Source organism: Periophthalmus magnuspinnatus, chromosome 2 (assembly GCF_009829125.3).
Source record: "Periophthalmus magnuspinnatus isolate fPerMag1 chromosome 2, fPerMag1.2.pri, whole genome shotgun sequence".
Taxonomy (NCBI): domain Eukaryota; kingdom Metazoa; phylum Chordata; class Actinopteri; order Gobiiformes; family Gobiidae; genus Periophthalmus; species Periophthalmus magnuspinnatus.
This window is the reverse complement of record NC_047127.1, coordinates 17,256,623-17,274,299: the sequence shown is the minus strand read 5'-3', so window position 1 is coordinate 17,274,299 and position 17,677 is coordinate 17,256,623. Positions and strand designations below refer to the sequence as shown.

Here is a 17,677-nt window from a genome sequence, read left to right as displayed (position 1 = left end):
AATTATTACACATGATACACATTTGACCCACAATTAAGTTAATAGCAGAATAAACCACGCTTACCGATCAGGAACATTCAGTCCATCAAAACATAAGGTCCCTCTGCTCCTGAGTCCACCATGAGATCTTCACGAACCGCTCCAGGTCTGAGATGCCTCTAGTTTAACTTGTACAAACATCCACAGTGTCCTCGGTCGCGTACTTGTTTTGTCCGTTTCGTCATGTTTAAAACGCAAAACTGCTGCGTAAAATTACGCGCGCAATACGCGCGCGTAATTTTACGCGCGGATCTTTATATCCAGTCTCGGGCGGGCCGTCGGAGCGTGGTTAAGTTGTCGGTGCTCAAGTGACGGAAATGTAAACGAGAGAATCCGGTCATTTTTCAAAATAAAAGATTTTTCAAAATAAACGATTGTTCAGACGCCGATAATAAATACAACGGAAATAATTAATTATTTCTTGGACGGCCGGTGGCCCGGTACCAATTGATCCACGGACCGGTACCGGTCCACGGCCCGGTGGTTGGGGATCACTGGTGTAGCAGACTCCATTTTCTCCTCGTTTTTGCATAGGCGCGGTGCATGACGGGATATAACAGTGCTTAAAGTCTGCTTGGATGCACACTTCGTTCGCGCAGGGCACATTTGCGGCCATATTCGTCGGGTGCGTGACCGACGAATACCCATGACCTTATTTCACCGTGGACCCATCACCAAACGTATCCATGACCTTATGTCACTGTGGCACCATCACCAAACGTACCCATGCACCATCAGAGAGCGCTGTAATTCTTTAAGTAGTGCCCTCTTTACATTCAAGATCTTTCCTTTAGTCAGTGGTCAATCAGAACAACATATGGGCCTGTGCTGGAGATTAAAGGGCAATAGGTTATATGCTAAAACATGCAAGTATTGGCCTGATGCATCTGTTCTCATCTCCACAGATCTGACCTGTACCACCTGGTGACTTTACCTGCTTGTCTTCAGGAAGATTGATACATTTAATTCCATATAATACTGATAAAGTCTTAATGTAAAAAAGAGCCACAACAGTTTTGTACTTGTTTAAATAAATTCATTTATTTAGACCTCTATCATGATAATTTCAAATACTGGACTAGCTTTAGCCATCTCTGACATAATTTTATATATATTTCTATGTACAGTGGAAGACCGCACATTCAAGTTGCCGCTGAACCCACCAAACTGGATCAAACTAAAACATTTCTCCAAAAATAAAACATCCAAAAAGCATGTTTACCACAATATATGGTTATAATTTGGTTTCCTGTTTGTAAACTCTAGATTTGCTCTATTGCATAAGCTGTCAGGTAAAGGCAGAGATCGCTAGCTTCATAAAAATAGACATTTAAACGTTTACATTTCACATAAAGGAAAAAGCAATGCAATATATTAATTCCCAAAGCAAAATATTTTTTAAAAATCGTAGCCAAAATCTAATAGATTTTTTGATAATTCTTAAATTCTTTCCTTATGTACAAAATATACATCACAAATAAATAGACAGCATCAAATATGTGTAATATCTCTGTCGACTTAAATACATTCAGATGAGTGAAAAACGTTCCATTGTGTGATTAACATAAAGAGGGAGGGGTCAGACGGAGGCGGGGATAATTATAAGGACTAATGGTTTTTGAGAATAACACTTTTGTTAAGCAAAATTATTAACATTATATTACTATAAAAATATATATTATGGTACATTTTGGTGGGCATTTTGTTGGTTTCAAAATCAATTTCTAATTTTTTAGATAAAATTGGAGATTGTAAAAAAACAAAAAAACAAAAACATTTAGCCATTTTGTTATCATTACAAATATTAACCTTTACAACCTTTAAGTACTTACAAAAGGCAGTTCTTTGATTTAAATATTATGACTGGTATAACTGCTAACTGGATTTATTATTTCATAGAAAATAAATGGACACAAACACAATTCCAAATCGGAACTTTACAAGTCATTTTACAGTTTCATCTTAATAAAGATCCCTAAAGGTTTTATGTAAGAAATCCCAATTAAAAATTAATTAATACAATTATAATTCAAGGGATAAATGTCTTGGATTAGATTAAAAATACATCAACATTTTGATCAAATGTAATCATTGAAATCAAATGTGGGTAGAGCACATTTTGTGTTTCGTAGCTGCTTTTAAATCTTGTGTATTCCATCGCTGAGTTTCTGCAGGACTTTGTACGCTTATATTGTACCTTACATTTTATTCAAATATTACACAGAAATATTCTCAAACTCCTCCACATTTTTGCCAAAATTTCATATTCATAATTTCTGGCTTCACCCCCTTGTCTCCAAACTAAGATTCACCATTTTCTTATCACAAAACCGAGCCAAAATTCAATTTAAAATCTATATCACACAAAATAATATAGAAAAATCCCTCCTCAAAAACACACTGGAGTGGTGTTTTGTTTCATTTACACATGTTTAACACTTTATTATTAGTCTGTCTACATCTCCAAAGCTCAAAATGCTCTGTTCCACCTTGTGATATCATAAAGTGGAACAGCTGCTTTTATCTTTAGTTCAGATTGGAAATCCCAGGGTGACAGTGTATGGAGTTTAAAAACACAGTGGAGCACTACTGACAGTTTGCAGGTGATGTCATCAACATTCCCTGGGGGTGTGATGCTAACAGAAGGCACTACTCTGTTAGAAGCTCTAATAGACTTTAATCTGAGTTTTATTTTAACACAATCTGCCCAGAAAGAAAGAAAGAACTGATTTAGCTGGAATTACAACAGGACAGATGATCCGCGCTGTTAAACAAGTCCCTCTCAAATAACATCAGTCACAAGCTAGCTAGCATTAGCATTAGCCAACAGTTTTTCTGAGTCACTCTCACATTTTTGTGTAAAATCAAACTGCCAAACTTATGTGAATAAAACAAAACTCCAGGTGTTTGTGATGAGGAAACATTAGAACAGAGATCAGAGAATCTCATAATATGGGCCCTTTAAAATGTGTGACTTTAAGTGTAAAACTGGGAGTGTTGAGGATTGCAGTGCATCTGGTACAACACATGCATTTAAAATAGACTTTAAAATAGACTTCTGTGAGCAAAAATAAATTAGTTATAAAATGACTCAATACTGCAGCAGCCTCAAATGAATATCCAGATTTCCACAGAGAACATAGAAAACACATTATTGACATTAAGGCAACTGGAATATCTAACATTCAGTTCTCAAAAAATAAATAACTGTCATATTTATTTTCAGTGTATTGTGATCTAAAGTCCATAAATAAAAAGGTACCATATGGAGAAGTGAACCAGGAGGTGCATAGGCTCTGTCCAGCAGTCTTTAAGGGCCCCGCACGGTTCAAACCAGAGCCAAAAATACAGAGTCCAGGATCTGAACACATGTGAGCAGTAGTTTAATCGATCCAAAAAGATCCAAGAGTTATGACAATTTCAATCTGAAAGGCAAAAAGGACAAGAAAATGTGAGTTAAAAATCTCAGTATTATTATTATCATCATCATTATCATTATTATCATCTTATTTTTAAGAAGCTAATGAGAAAACAACAGCAAATGCAGTATAATCTGAAATTTTGGTACTACTACTATTACTACTGCTACTGCTCCTCCTCCTCATCCCTCTCTTCCTGGCTCTTCTGTTATAAATTGTAATCATACATATATAGTCATCCTGTTCCTGCCTTTGAAATGATGTCACATTTATCCCTGCACACGATGTTGTGCTTAGCAACAGAAGGCAGTCCCAACCCCCCCTCGTTACACAGATTATGTAATTAAAACACACACCCCTCCCCTAGAGATCTGAGCATAAAGAAGGAAAGATGGACACCGTGTTTACATTTGGACATGAATGAAGTAGTAGTAGCAGTATTACAGGCAGTAGAAGTAACAGTAGTCCTATCTTATTACTAAATATGACCAACTAGAAGTCGTAATAGTAGTACATTTCTGACAAACAATAGATGAAGTGGTAGTGGTTTTAGTAGTAATCATATGATAAAAAAACATGTAGATTGTAATTCATGTAGTAGTAGTAGTAAAAGCAAGATATTTAAAGAGTACTACACATCTGTACTTAATGAAATACTAAATTACAAAGAAAAGTATGTATCACACCATTTGTAATGTTCATCATCCTACTCCGGATAAAGTATGTACAGTAGTAGTAGTAGTAGTAGTAGTAGTAGTAGTAGTAGTAGTAGTAGTAGTAGTAGTAGTAGTAGTAAGAAGTGGAGGAGGGGCGATGGAGGTCCAGTGAGAGTGGATTTATGGATTAAGAGACATTTCCAGGAAAGACTCTGCAGCTGCAGTCGAATATGTAAACATTTAAATACAATAAAATATATTTAATATACAATAATAAACAGAGCATTATGGATTCAGTCTATGGAGCAAGTGAGGTTCTATCACAATGAGTAAATGCACCATACAACAACACAGGACTACTACTACTACTACTACTACTACTACTACTACTACTACTACTACTACTACTACTACTACTACTACTACTACTACTACTACTACTACTACTACTACTACTACTACTACTACTACTACTACTACTACTACTACTACTACTACTACAACAACAAGGGAGAACGGAGAAAAGGAAGAAGGGGAGAGGGGGGAGAGAGGACTGAGTTTGTCCTACTTTATCCACTTCACTAGAAACTGTGACACTAGAGTCAGTTATGAGCAAAGGATCTTGGAACACAAACAACTACGACTGTAAACTATAAACCAGCACCACATGTAAACACACAAGTACACATACATGTACAAAGACTCAATTAGATTTGAATGCACACAGGCTGTATTGCTGAAGTACCAAAAATTCCTCCACAAACAAAATATCCTTTTTGTTGTGTCAGATGTGTGCCAGATGTGTGCCAGATGCTCTCACTGAGTCTGACCTGTCAGATGCCCTCCCTGTGTGTCAAATGTGTATGTCAGATGCCCTTCCTTTGTGTCAGATGTGTCAGTGTCCCTATAGTTTAGATGTGTACAAACATGTTCTGATGTGATATTTTTTTTAAATTATTTTCATGTATAAAATAATAAATGTCTAATAAATGTCTTTTTATCAGTTCTTCTGGATGCGTTTAAAATGTCTGAACAGAGACATCTGACACGCGAGTAGGACATCTGGCACATTTAGGGACATTTCGTCATAAAGGACAGTAGCTACAGTACTGACTGTAATGACTACATTAAAGCATGTATATGTTGAATTGTGTAATAAATGCGTCACATTGATCAGGTGGAGTGGGTGTTACAGCGGCTGCAGACAGGTCAGGTCTAATCCTGGTTTGGAACAGAACATCCGTCGCTCAGACAAAGAACTGGGTCAAAGCCGAACAAACCGCTTCAGGTGCAGCTCGAAACACAAGGAATCATGTCAGACAAAATAGGAAAACTCTGCTCTGAATAAGCAACAAAACATTTGGGTTTAAAATAGGACCATTTGGAAAAAAAGATTATATATATATATATATATATATATAGTAATTGTTTTTGTTTTTTTTCAGTTTTTCAAGTTCACATTCTGAACTGACAAACCAATACAACAATTACATTTCAGAACATGTTTGTGCAGATCTAAACTACAAAGCGAGCAGCTCTAAACCAGGGTCTAAAACCAGGACTGAACAGGGCCTAAACCAGGGTCCAAAACCAGGACTAAATCAGGACTAAACCAGAGTCTAAAACCAGGGTCCAAAACCAGGGTCCAAAACCAGGGTCCAAACTAGAACTAAACCAGGATTAAACCATTACTAAAGCAGGGTCCAAAACCAGTATTAAATCAGGACCAAACCAGACTTAAACCAGGGTCCAAAACTAGGACTAAACCAGGAATAAACCAGGACTAAACCAAACTTAAACTAGGGTCCAAAACCAGGACTAAACAAGGACTAAGCCAGGGTCCAAAACCAGGACTAAACCAGGAATAAATCAGGGTCCAAAACCAGGACTAAACCAGGATTAAATCAGGGTCCAAAACCAGGACTAAACCTGTGCATCATAGGACTCTTCACTTTTTAGCTTGTCTCACAGACCTCTATGACTGTTCTGAATATCGTTAGCCTACTCCAAAATTTGTGCTCATTTTGAAGAAAAACCTATGACAAGATAGGTTTCATATACATGTATGTCAAAGTGGCATGGGAAATTCAATCCAATATGGCCGACTTCCTGTTTGTCATAGGACAGTACAATTTTTGGCTTGTCTCATGAAGCTCTATCACTGTTTTGAATTTCGTCAGCCTACTCCAAAATTTGCTCATCCCCACTCCCATAGGGGTTCATTTGTAGGGAGCGCCGTTGAGTCACGTTAGGTCGGGCATGAATGAGATTGGCATAGTATCAAAGCTTTCCGCCTGTCGGGCCGATCATTTCTACATCTGGGTGTGAGACTTTTCATCGATGTTCAGTGGGCCAAAAATGCAATTATTTGTTTTTAGAAGAAACGAAGGACAATGTTAACTTGAAGCGTGGCCATGGCTACAAACGAGCTCTCTCGGCAAAGCAGGCATGTGTGGAAGATTTTTGAAAGGTTTTTTTTTTTTGAGTCATTGCACCCCTGTTGGCCAACCATGAGAAATGACCCATGGCCATAATATATTTTTTGCTTCCTGTCATATATTCAATTTATTCTCCAAATTTCATAGGAATACGATAATGTTGACGTTTCAAGTCTACATTAGGGGGCGCTATAGTGTTGAGTTTAATTAAACTTTATTGTGCATTACATTCATGACTAAATGACACATGTATGATGTGAATTTGAGCTGTGTATAGCAAAAGACAAAGTTTATATTTATCAACTGGATAAATCGTAAGAGTGAAGACATTTCGCTGACCAATGTCTGGGTGGGTCAAACATTTTTTAATGTTTTTTTTTTTTTTTTGTGTGTCTTTGCACCCCTGGTGGCCAACTGAAAAATGACCCATGTCCATAATTAAATTTTTTGATTGTTCTGGTGTGACCAATTTATTACCCGAATTTTGTAGGAATCAAATAATGTTGATGTTTCACATATATGGTAGGGGGCGCTATAATGTTCATTATGATTTGAATTAATAGTGCATTCCATTCATAGTGGGATCACGTATCTGTGATTTGAATGTGAGCAGTGTACACCAATGCCCGTGAGTGTAAGATATTTTTCAGTGTTTTTTTTTTTTTTAAGTCTTTACACCCCTGCTGGGCAATCGTGAGAAATTACCCATGCTTGTAATATATTCTTTTGCTCCTTCTCTTGCATCCAATTTATTTCCCAAAATTCTTCAGAATCCGATAATGTTTACGTTTCACGTCTTTGCTAGGGGGCACTATAGTGTTAGTGTTGCCTGAATCACGCTTATGTGATGTGAATTTGTAGGCTAATGCCCGTGGTCGTGAGAGGACCACAAAAAACAGGAAACAAAGGCGTTTTTCGGTGGCATGGTACAGGCGAACAACATGGATGTGGTATGAAATCCCATGTGTCTGGATGTGACATATGAAATTTGAGCTCTTTTGGACCAAAAACCTGAGACTAGATATGTTTTTAGAACACGCATCGAAAAAAGTGGCAAATTTTTTATCCAATATGGCTGACTTCCTGTCCACCATAGGACAGTGCTACGATTGGATTTTTTTGCTTGTCTCCATAAACTGTATCACTGGTGCAAATTTGGTCGAATTGCGGTGAAAGTAATTCGAAAATTTCAAATTTTCTAGGGCGTGCCGTCAAGCCAGTGTGCAGGAGACATTGTCGTGATGCCGATTTTCTGAAATTTTTCACCGGACCGGTCAATCCTATACCAGGTTTGGGGACTTTTTCGTGCACATTCACATCACTGTGTGAGCAGTGAGGGCCAATTAAACCAGTTCTGAAAAGGGTCTGAATATTTCTGAAAAGGGTCTGAATGTTTTCATTTGACACTTTTATTGACTTCCTACTTCCACAGAACCTCTTTTAAGCTTGTCTTCTTAAGATCTTAATTTCCTCACTGCAGTCTTGTATTTCCTCCATGTCCAAGCGTGAGTCCCTCCCTCTGCTCCTCCTTTAGCGTTAGCTTTAGCCCTCCACAACAACAGCTCCTCCTTTCGCATTAGCTTTAGCCCTCCACAATAAAAGCATGTTCCACTGTCTGCTGCTAACGCTAACAACCAATGTTGAGAGGTGCCCTTCTCTCCTTCTCCTCCTGCTCTTCTCCTCCTCCCTCTTTCTCTCCCTCTGTTCCTCCTCCTTCTCCCTCTCTCTTTCTCTCCGAAAAACCAAGACTGAACCAGGACTGAACCAAGACTGAACCAGGACTAAACCAGGACTAAACCAGGACTAAACCAGGACTAAACCAGGACTAAACCAGGACTAAACCAGGACTGAACCAGGACTGAACCAGGACTGAACCAGGACTAACCCAGGATTAAACCAGGACTGAACCAGGAGTAAAGCAGGAGTAAAGCAGGAGTAAACCAGGACTGAGGCCAGAACTAAGGCCAGGACTAAGGCCAGGACTAAATGTGGAGGATTTAGATTTTTTAAAACTAGAACATGCAATTATTATAGTGAACAGTAGTAGTAATAGTAATAGTAAACCTGAGCTCATAGTAATTATCATATATATTTATTTTCAATCATCAAGTATTACAATAACTACTCACAAATCTATTTAAATTGTCCAGTATTTTACAACAGTTTGAATTCTCTAATATTTTTTTCAGTAGTCGAAATAAAAACATCGTGCCTAAAATAATCAATAGAAAAACTACACCTAAAGTTTAAACTGAGCCCTGTGTCTGCTTTCATCAGTGCGTGTCTATTTGTGTGTATTTGTGTATGTTTGTGTGTATTCTATGGGAATAATCCAATAATCCCAGTTTACTCAGTGACACTGACGTGCCACACAACCAGATGCAAACTCTGAAAAAACAACAGTAAAAAAAAAAAGGGAAAAAAAGGAAAAGCGGAAATGCCCACGGCTTGCAGTGGAAAACACATTCCTGCCGCGTTAGCAACATCTCGGAACAACATGTTTACAGCACGGAGATACAGAGCGCTGTGGGGTTAGCACGTAGCACAGGACGAGAGTCATGATTCTGCACTTTACACCATTTGAAAATAAAAATGCTCTTTGTACAAAGAAACACTGAAGATGGAAGTTGTACATTAATATTATATTTATATTCTAAGTTAAGATTTGGGCTCATTTTGAAGTGACTCAGCGCCTGTGTTAACTTATTAACAATTTAAATACAGAGTTGACCAGGTCAAAAGCAGTGCTTCCATCTCTAGTTTAGCCCAGTATTCCTTGTTTTAGTCCTGCTTTGGTCCTAGTTCAGTCCTGGTTTAGTCCCACTTTAGTCCCATTTTAGCCCTGGTTTAGTCCTGCTTTAGTCCTGCTTTAGTCCTGCTTTAGTCCTGCTTTAGTCCTGCTTTAGTCCTGCTTTAGTCCTGCTTTAGTCCTGCTTTAGTCCTGCTTTAGTCCTGCTTTAGTCCTGCTTTAGTCCCGTTTTAGTCCCGCTTTAGTCCCGCTTTAGTCCCACTTTAGTCCCGCTTTAGTCCCGCTTTAGTCCCGCTTTAGTCCCGCTTTAGTCCCGCTTTAGTCCCGCTTTAGTCCCGCTTTAGTCCCGCTTTAGTCCCGCTTTAGTCCCGGTTTCGACCTGGTTTAGACCTGATGCATTCATAGATGCTTTGCTGTGTTTTTTGAATGGGCATCTCTCTCCCTGTGTCGCATTCTGTCCTTGTAAATCGCTGCAGCAGCTCATTCATGTGTGGTTAGCAAGGTTAGCTTTAGCATTAGCGTGGGTGGTGCATGTCTGGTGCACACACACTTGTTTACTTGAGTTCTGCCTCAGTCACGTTTCAAAGCAACCTCCGCCTCCTTCACTGCTTCTGGGAAAAAACGCTACTCCCATATAAGTCCTGAAACATAAGTACTAGACTTCCCAGATCAGAAAAATAGCCATTGTACTGTCAATACAGTTTAAGATGAAACCAGGATGGAAATAAGTAAGAAATCAGATGTAAAAAAACATTTTTTAAATAGACTAAGGCAGCTTTAAAGTAGGACTAAACAACTAAACCAGGACTAACCCAGGCCAAACTCAGGACTAAACCAGGAATAAACCAGGACTAGACCAGGACCAGACCAGGACTAAACCAGGACCAAACCAGGACTAGACCAGGACAAGCCCCGGACTAGACCAGACTAGACCAGGATCAAACCAGGACCAATCCAGGACCAAACCAAGACCAAATGAGGACCGGAAAAGCACTAAACCAGGACCAGACCAATACTAAACCAGGACTAAACCAGGACTAAACCAGTACTGACCCAGGACCAAACCAGTACTAAACCAGGACTAAACCCAGACTGAAAAAGGACTAAACCTGACCTAAGCCAGGTCTTAACCTAGACTTCACCACAAATCAAAAAGCACTAATCCATGACTATAAACCAGATATAGACCAGCACAAAAACAGGATGACACCAGGATTTCAAAGTATAAATCAGATACCTCCAGATTGTTACTCTTACTTAGTAGCACATATTTCCTGCTCCTACTCAGAATACATCTTTACACTATTACTTTACTATAACTGATATAACGTGAGTAGTTTTGGCTTCTCTACTGCCTCTGACCAGGACCTACAAAGCACTGGTCTAGAAAAGAACAAAACACTCTTTTACATATGTCCTACAGAACCTATATAGCACAAAATTGTCTCTTGTGAGCTTGAAGCAATGTTCCCTCAAAAACATAGCTGGAGTTGTGTTTTGTTTCATTCACACATGAGTAAGTCTGTCTACATCTCCAAAGCTCAAAACGCTCTGTTCCACCTTGTGATGTCATGAAGTGGTATAAGACTGCTACCTGTTACCTTTAGTTTAGTAGAGATTGGCAAATCCAGGGCTGAAATGATCCAAATTATTCTAGTGAAGGCGTATGGAGTTTAAAAACCACAGTGGAGCACTTCCTGTATTACCACATGACATCACAAGGTGGAACAGTGTTTTCAGTTTGAGAAAAGAATTCAGGTTAAATCTGCAGACTTTGTGTGTTAAACATGTGAGTGAAACTCCAGGTCTATTTGTGATGAGGACAGAACATTAGGACATAGATCAGAAAACCCTTTAATAAAATGCTTGGTATCTGACCTTTTGCAGTGGTGGCAGCCTCCTTGAAGCCCAGACAGACGTAGGGCGAAGCATGCAGTCCGTTCACGACTCCTTTACAGCTCTGTGCCGCCTTAAATCCGACCATCTCCTCCTGCTTCCCCTCCAGAAGAGCCAGGTAGTTCAGGCTGGCTGCGTACTCCGCCCTTCCCGCCCTCGCTGCTCCGCTCTGGCCCGTCGGGCTGCCCGAGCTGGCCTCTTCGTCTGACCCATCGCTGGATCTGGAGGACAGGTTTTCCACAGAGCTGTGCCGTTTTTGGGGTGTTTTCTGGGCAAAGGAGGGGAACACGGGAGTGATGGTGGCAGTAGAGGAGAAGGTCTCGGAGCTGTGGCGTCTCCGACCTGTTGGATTGGCCCGGATCACTTTAGCAGAGCGGTCCAGGTCAGGAGAGGGGTCCAGGTGGAAGACCCTGACTTGGTGTTCCTTGTGTGGGGCTGAGAGTAAAGGAGAGAGGGGTAGGCGACCACTGCAGACGAAACAGCGAAATGTAAACTGTTAATGAACAAATATTTATTTAAAGCTACAGTATGTTAACTTTTAGCCAAAAAATACAACTAAATACATAACTAAAATTAAAAAAAGAAATTTCCTATGGATTGTATTAATAGCACTGAGAGACTTGCGTCCTCCTTGCTTCCTTGCATCCTTACTCTAGTGGCCTTAAATCTCTATAAAACTTTGTCTTATTTGGCCTGCTTGTTTGTTGTTCCATTGAATACAATTTTCCACATTCTGTCATAATCCATATCTATCTCTAGTATGTTTTTAACTTTCTGTTTTCATGAGATCAGGCATGTGACCATCGTTTGCCTGTTCCCCCTCAGCTCAGAGCTGTTGTAATAAACAGAAATGTGGTGTACACGTCACACATGCATGTGCACACTGTATCTGTTGCATTTTAAACATCTGTGTTTCATGCATTAATAGCCCAGGTAGACATCTAAAGAAACAAAATACATTTAAATTTTTCCTTCAGCATTTTGTGATTTTTTTAAATCAATAATTTTCTGGTATCCTGTTGCTTTATTGAAAAGTAATACCAATTTTTTTTTTTTTTACTTATAGAACCTAAAATAACATGTCGTTGAATTGATATAAATATTTTAAAATGTGTTTTCAGTCACAATCTCCCAATGAGTCCTAGAACCTGCTTCATCCTGATTTAGTCTTTGAGTTTGACATAGTTGGAAATGTAATGAAAGCCAAAGCATATATATATGTAATTAATCAGGCATAGCTGCTGTGTTCTCATGGGGGCAGATCCCTTCAGAGCATTTATGAGTCAACTCCAAGGAAGACCCCAGAGAATTAAGCAACAATAAAATGAAACGTGTACCAAAACATGTTGAGTAAGTTGGGATCAGATAACCTCCTGGTTTGACCTCAGAAGGGCTGTTACAGTACCAAGATGACCTGTGTTGCTCAAACTAATGCTCATTCAGATTAAGTCATTAATTTATGCTCTGAAAATCGTTTGCAGTGTTATTTTTGATTAAAAGGTTAATAAGGACTAAAGAGCTGAACCTAAACCAGGAAAAAACAGGTCCAAACTAGGTCTGAACTAGGAAATTTAGACTTTAGAGCATTTACCCCTGAACTAGTTCCCATAAAGTGCCATCCAAAATGTTTGTTTGGTTTATTTATTGGTTAAGCTCTTAGTTTAGTTGTTTTTTGTTTTTTTTAATGGGAAATCATTGCAGTCCTTGTCATTAAAACACATTAGTGACTTATGGCTTTTTCAAATTTTGGGTAACATGATCCTTACAAGGTTATTTATTTGTTTGTTTTTTTGGATAATATTTTTGATTAGTTTATGGATTTACTCCAATTTTAGACCCAGTTTAGTAGGGATGTGCAATGAATCACGCTTGAATGGAGATTCCCTCATGTCTAATGGTCCACTGTCAGTGACTATGTGGTTTGGAGCAGGCAGAAGATTTTGGAGGAACACATTTTTTTGAGAAATCATGATTTTTTTTTTGTGAAATATATTGAGACAGTTTTTGTTAAATTATCACCCAGCCGTACAATGTATTTAGTTCAGTAAAAATCTACAGCCCAGTGCCTCTGTTGTTTAAACAGTATTTCATGTCATTTTCTTACCTTGCAGAGTTTTGTGGCACCATCTGTGGAGGTGAACTGGTCATCCCAAAGCTCATCTCTTGATAATCACTTTTTGGTTCATGTCCCCGTTCTTGAGTCAGATTTTCAAACTCTTCGCGCTCCTCTGCCTCTTCTTTTGCGCTCAGATCTAGGTTCATATAATCACTTGGACCGCCACTGTTGGACCCTAAAGAGGATGCTTGACTCTCTGTTGATACTGTAGAAGGTGGTGAAAAATGTGCTGGGTTGAATTCAATGTTAATATATTCTCCTGGACTCCGAGGTTCATTGTTTGGGTGTTCGTTCATACTCGGAAGCGTCCTCACCGCATCCAAAGACAGCCTGTTTGGCCTTCCGACACGTCCTCTGTAGGGGGTGCTATCGGGGCGGGCATTTCGTATAGGCGAGAAGGTCAGCGAGGAGTTCTGGCTCGGCTGCATCACCGAGTAGTAGTCAGAATCACTGCTTCTTTGCCGGTAATTCTGCGGGCTCATCAGAACGTACTGATTGTCTTCGTTCGTGGATGTGGGAAGTCTCGCGGGCAGAGTTAGTGAATTTGTCTGGTACGGCATTGGTCGCATGTTTTCGTTCATGAAATAGTCGGGAGGAGTTTGGAGCGGAGGTGGGTTTCCTGGAGACATGTTCATATACTCCCCGTGGCGATCTGGACTGTCCATGCTCGACTTAGAGCCGCAGTACATCCGCATATATCCGCTGTCTTCAAGAGAACTGCCGCAGGGAGAGTTAGTTTTGTAGTTGCCACCGCTTGCCACTTGGGGATGCACTCTTGGATTCACAATCTGCTTTGGAGCAGACACACACATCGGGCTCATCAGAACATAACTGTCAACTTTCGGAGTTTGAGATTGCTGTGCGACACCTGGAGTCATCGGCATGTAACCATCATCGACCAAGTTGCCGTTAGAACTATGCAATGATCCAATTTCGATGTCGCAGTAATCTTCGGGATAGGAGACTTTCGGAGAAGCAGATTGTGAATTCTCACCCATCCGCATTAAAGTGTACTCATCCAAGGAGGCTGAGGACAAAGGAGCGACCACTCTCTGCTGCCGCGGCGTTGTGAGGGAGTGCGTCCTCTTACGGTAAGCTTTGTCACTGCTTCCAGCTGATTTGGAGCCTTCCATGATCATGTAGGCGCACGGCTCGCTCGCGTCTCTAGAGGGCGGTGTGCTGCACACAGACTCAGGCGTATCGCTTCTCATCAGCGGCATAAAGCGTGCCTCGCTCGGGCTGGAGCTCAGGTCGTCGCAGAGGATGAAGGTGTTATCGCTCAGGGAGCCGCAGATGGAGCCGCTGCAGCTGAACGGTCGTCGCGTTTTGTCTGGAGTGGAGAGCGCGCTGGAGACTGCTGTGGGGGCGCGTGGAGAGGCGCTGAGGGGACTGGACACAGCCGGAGGAGAGCTGGAGCCGGACATGGAGCGGCTGTGGTTCGACTCCAGCATCCTGCACGTGCGACCGCTGCTCAGCATGTGAGCATGGATCACATGATTCCCAAGGCTCGTGGGGCTTCCGCTGATCGGGATAGACATGGAAATGGGCCGCGTCACACTCCCGTCGCCTTCGCTCGATGTGCGCACGCGGCACGAGGTGAACTTTCTGCCCGGTGACATTGCGGCTGTACTGTCCGTGCGCGAGCGGCGCACAAGACCAGTTTGGCTCGGCGGGAGGTTATTGAGGTTGCGTCGAGTCGGGACAGAAATGGGGTTGGTGCTGGCAGACTGGCTCTTGCTCCGCGGGCGGAACTCGGACAGCTCCCTCATGGCTTTCATCGCCTCCAGGATCGTCTCGTGGATGTTCTGCGCCACCACCGAGTCCTCCGCCTGCATCCAGAACTCCCCCGAGCCCGTCACAGCGGAGCGCCCCACTTCAATGAAGAAGAAGTGATCTGAATGTCCGCACCTCCGGATGTTCATGAGCTGCAGACTCACCGCGGGCGCCTCCGAGTTCAGTTTGACAAAGCTGATGGTGCGGCTGGACAAGCACAGCCTGTAAACCCCGACCAGGTTCTTGACTTGGCCCAAACCCTTGGCTTTGAGGTTGACCTGCCAGACCTCTCTGTAGGGGGCGCTCACAGGAGCCGCGGGGCCGTAGCTGGACTCTTCAAACCCGACCAGAGACGAGGTGGACGCTGGGCTGTGGGAGACTTTTCCCTCGGCTATGAGCTCGCTAAGGACCCGATACCAGCTGTCCTGCTCCTGCTCGTTATCCGCAGCGACAGCGAAATACTCGTCCTTGGTGTAGAGCGCGACGAGGTGCTTGTGTTTGGCGTCCGCGCGCTTGTTTACGCACAGACACGAGTCCAAAGTTATGCAGCGCTTGGCCGCGGATTTGTTCCTCCATTTCTTCTCGCTCTCATAGTACTCGAGGCGTGCGGGGACCCTATCCGTAGCCTCTTGGAGCACGAAGAAGCGCCGGTGTCCGTGTTTCTGCTTCCTGAGGTATCCGCACTTCTTTACACCGCCGTTAGATAACAGGTGTCCCCCCGTCGCAGTCGGTGTAGGAGGGGGACTCGCCATTTCTCACGCTTCTCGCCAACAATCTGTCGTGTTTTGCTGCAAAAATCTGATTTAAAATACCTCCAAAACGTGTCTGAAATGTTCTTTAATCCATGCTGGCCGCGCGCGCTGGGGTTGCCTGGTCCACGCGCTGCGCCTTGGATCTTCTCTGGAGGAAAACAACATGTGATGCTGCTGCTCTAAAAACAGAATAAAACACGGAGTCATTGGGAGGCGGGATGTTCTGAGGGGCCGTGCCTGTCACTCGAGCCCCTCCGTCGCCTCTGATTGGCTCATGTTTGAACGCGCACGCGCTCCAGCCCCGCCCAGTGTTCCCAAACAGCCCTGTCATGTCAAAGAGGAATTGGCCATGTCCTTTTTGAAAAACAACAATTAACTGTTCAGCATTACACTGGTGATACTCACCAATTAAAGATTAATGTGGAGATTTCAGCGCATTGTTTCCAAAGAGTGCACCAATTTGACCCTCTATCACCAAATAAATCATGTTCTATTTTTAATCTTTTTCCATACCAAATCTAATCGATGCATTTCGCTGATCCATATCTACAAATGTAGCTTCGAACAGTTCACAGCCATAACGCCCGCATGCTCCAGCGATGTAAACAACCACGACGTCCCAGTTGTTATGCAAGAGCTGTTGTGCCCTATTTTTACTCCTCGGGTATTCCACTGTTACTGCAGTGTACAGAGGGTTTCTGCGCGCGCTCTGGACACGTGCCATCAGCGTTTACACCAGCATAAGATGGCAAATGTGACAATGCAGACATATATTGATTGTAGAGGGAATTCCTGGATTATTTTGAACATTTGTGGAGAAATGAGTAAGTATTAAGTAAGTATTCTGAATGCAGATACATGTGAGGTCTTGCGTAAAAGCGTAGAATTCTGCACCAAATTCGCACAACTGAATGAAATAACATCTCATAACATGGGAAAGACCAACACAAGTGCGTCAGAGGGCTTGAGGAATGACATGAGACGGAGCAGTGCTGCCCCCATCTGGAGGTTTGGCGTATTTGTTCACTTATGTAAAGGGAACTGCGTAATAGGCGTAATAGGCGATGTAAACAGAACCATGTGCAACCATAACACTAACATACCTATTTATGTTTAATTCTCTTAAAAAGCATCATATTCTTGTGCCTTATTAAATTCAGGAACAGAATTTTAGCCCAGTATTTTTTTCAGAAATAGTTGTTTGGGTTTAGTCTAGTGGAGATTTGTTTTGAAAACGAATTTAAACGAACTTAAACCATGTCAGCGGCGCCTGAGGCATTGTCCAGGGTCAGGATTTATACAGCAAAATAATCAAATGTCTGAACAAAAAAAATAATTTAATTGCGTCTCCCATTGCAGTAAAAGCAAACACACACGAGAAATGTCCCATGAGCCTCCCTTTCGATGCCGAGCCATCCTGTCGATGTGCCCTCAGTGCCCCCTGCTTCCCCCTCCTTCATCTACTTATGCAAATTAAACCCATCAAACTGTAGACTTTTTTCCTTTAAATTAATATTGCCTTCTGCACATGATACTGATAATTATAAAGGTAAACATGTTTGCATGCAACATTGTTTACCATGATCATTTTAAGGACACACGGCTCAAATATGTAAACACCAAACAAACACATGTTCAGCAGATTAGCCTGGTAATTATTATTATTATTATTATTATCATACTCCATCTGTGTCTGACACTGAGCCCCCAACAGCACAGATCAGGCTCTAGAGCTCAGTGACTGTCAGAAAATCTAAGGTCATTTTCAGACAAATTTAAGAACTGTATTTTATTAGACTAGTGAGATGTGATTTTATCCAGTTCAGAGTGCATTTTAAA

General features: G+C 41.6%; 1 protein-coding gene across 1 annotated transcript; it reads right to left on the bottom strand.

Moving 5' to 3' along the window:
• Positions 1-1,057: 1,057 nt before the first annotated feature.
• LOC117382145 (insulin receptor substrate 2-like) lies at positions 1,058-16,043 on the bottom strand. Its single transcript, XM_033979205.2, has 3 exons — positions 13,302-16,043; positions 11,180-11,664; positions 1,058-3,464 (listed from the first exon to the last, which is right to left on the bottom strand). Exons 1-3 carry the CDS (start codon positions 15,836-15,838, stop codon positions 3,460-3,462), a joined length of 3,027 nt encoding a protein of 1,008 aa, XP_033835096.1. The 5' UTR covers positions 15,839-16,043; the 3' UTR covers positions 1,058-3,459.
• Between the last annotated feature and the right edge of the window lie 1,634 nt (positions 16,044-17,677).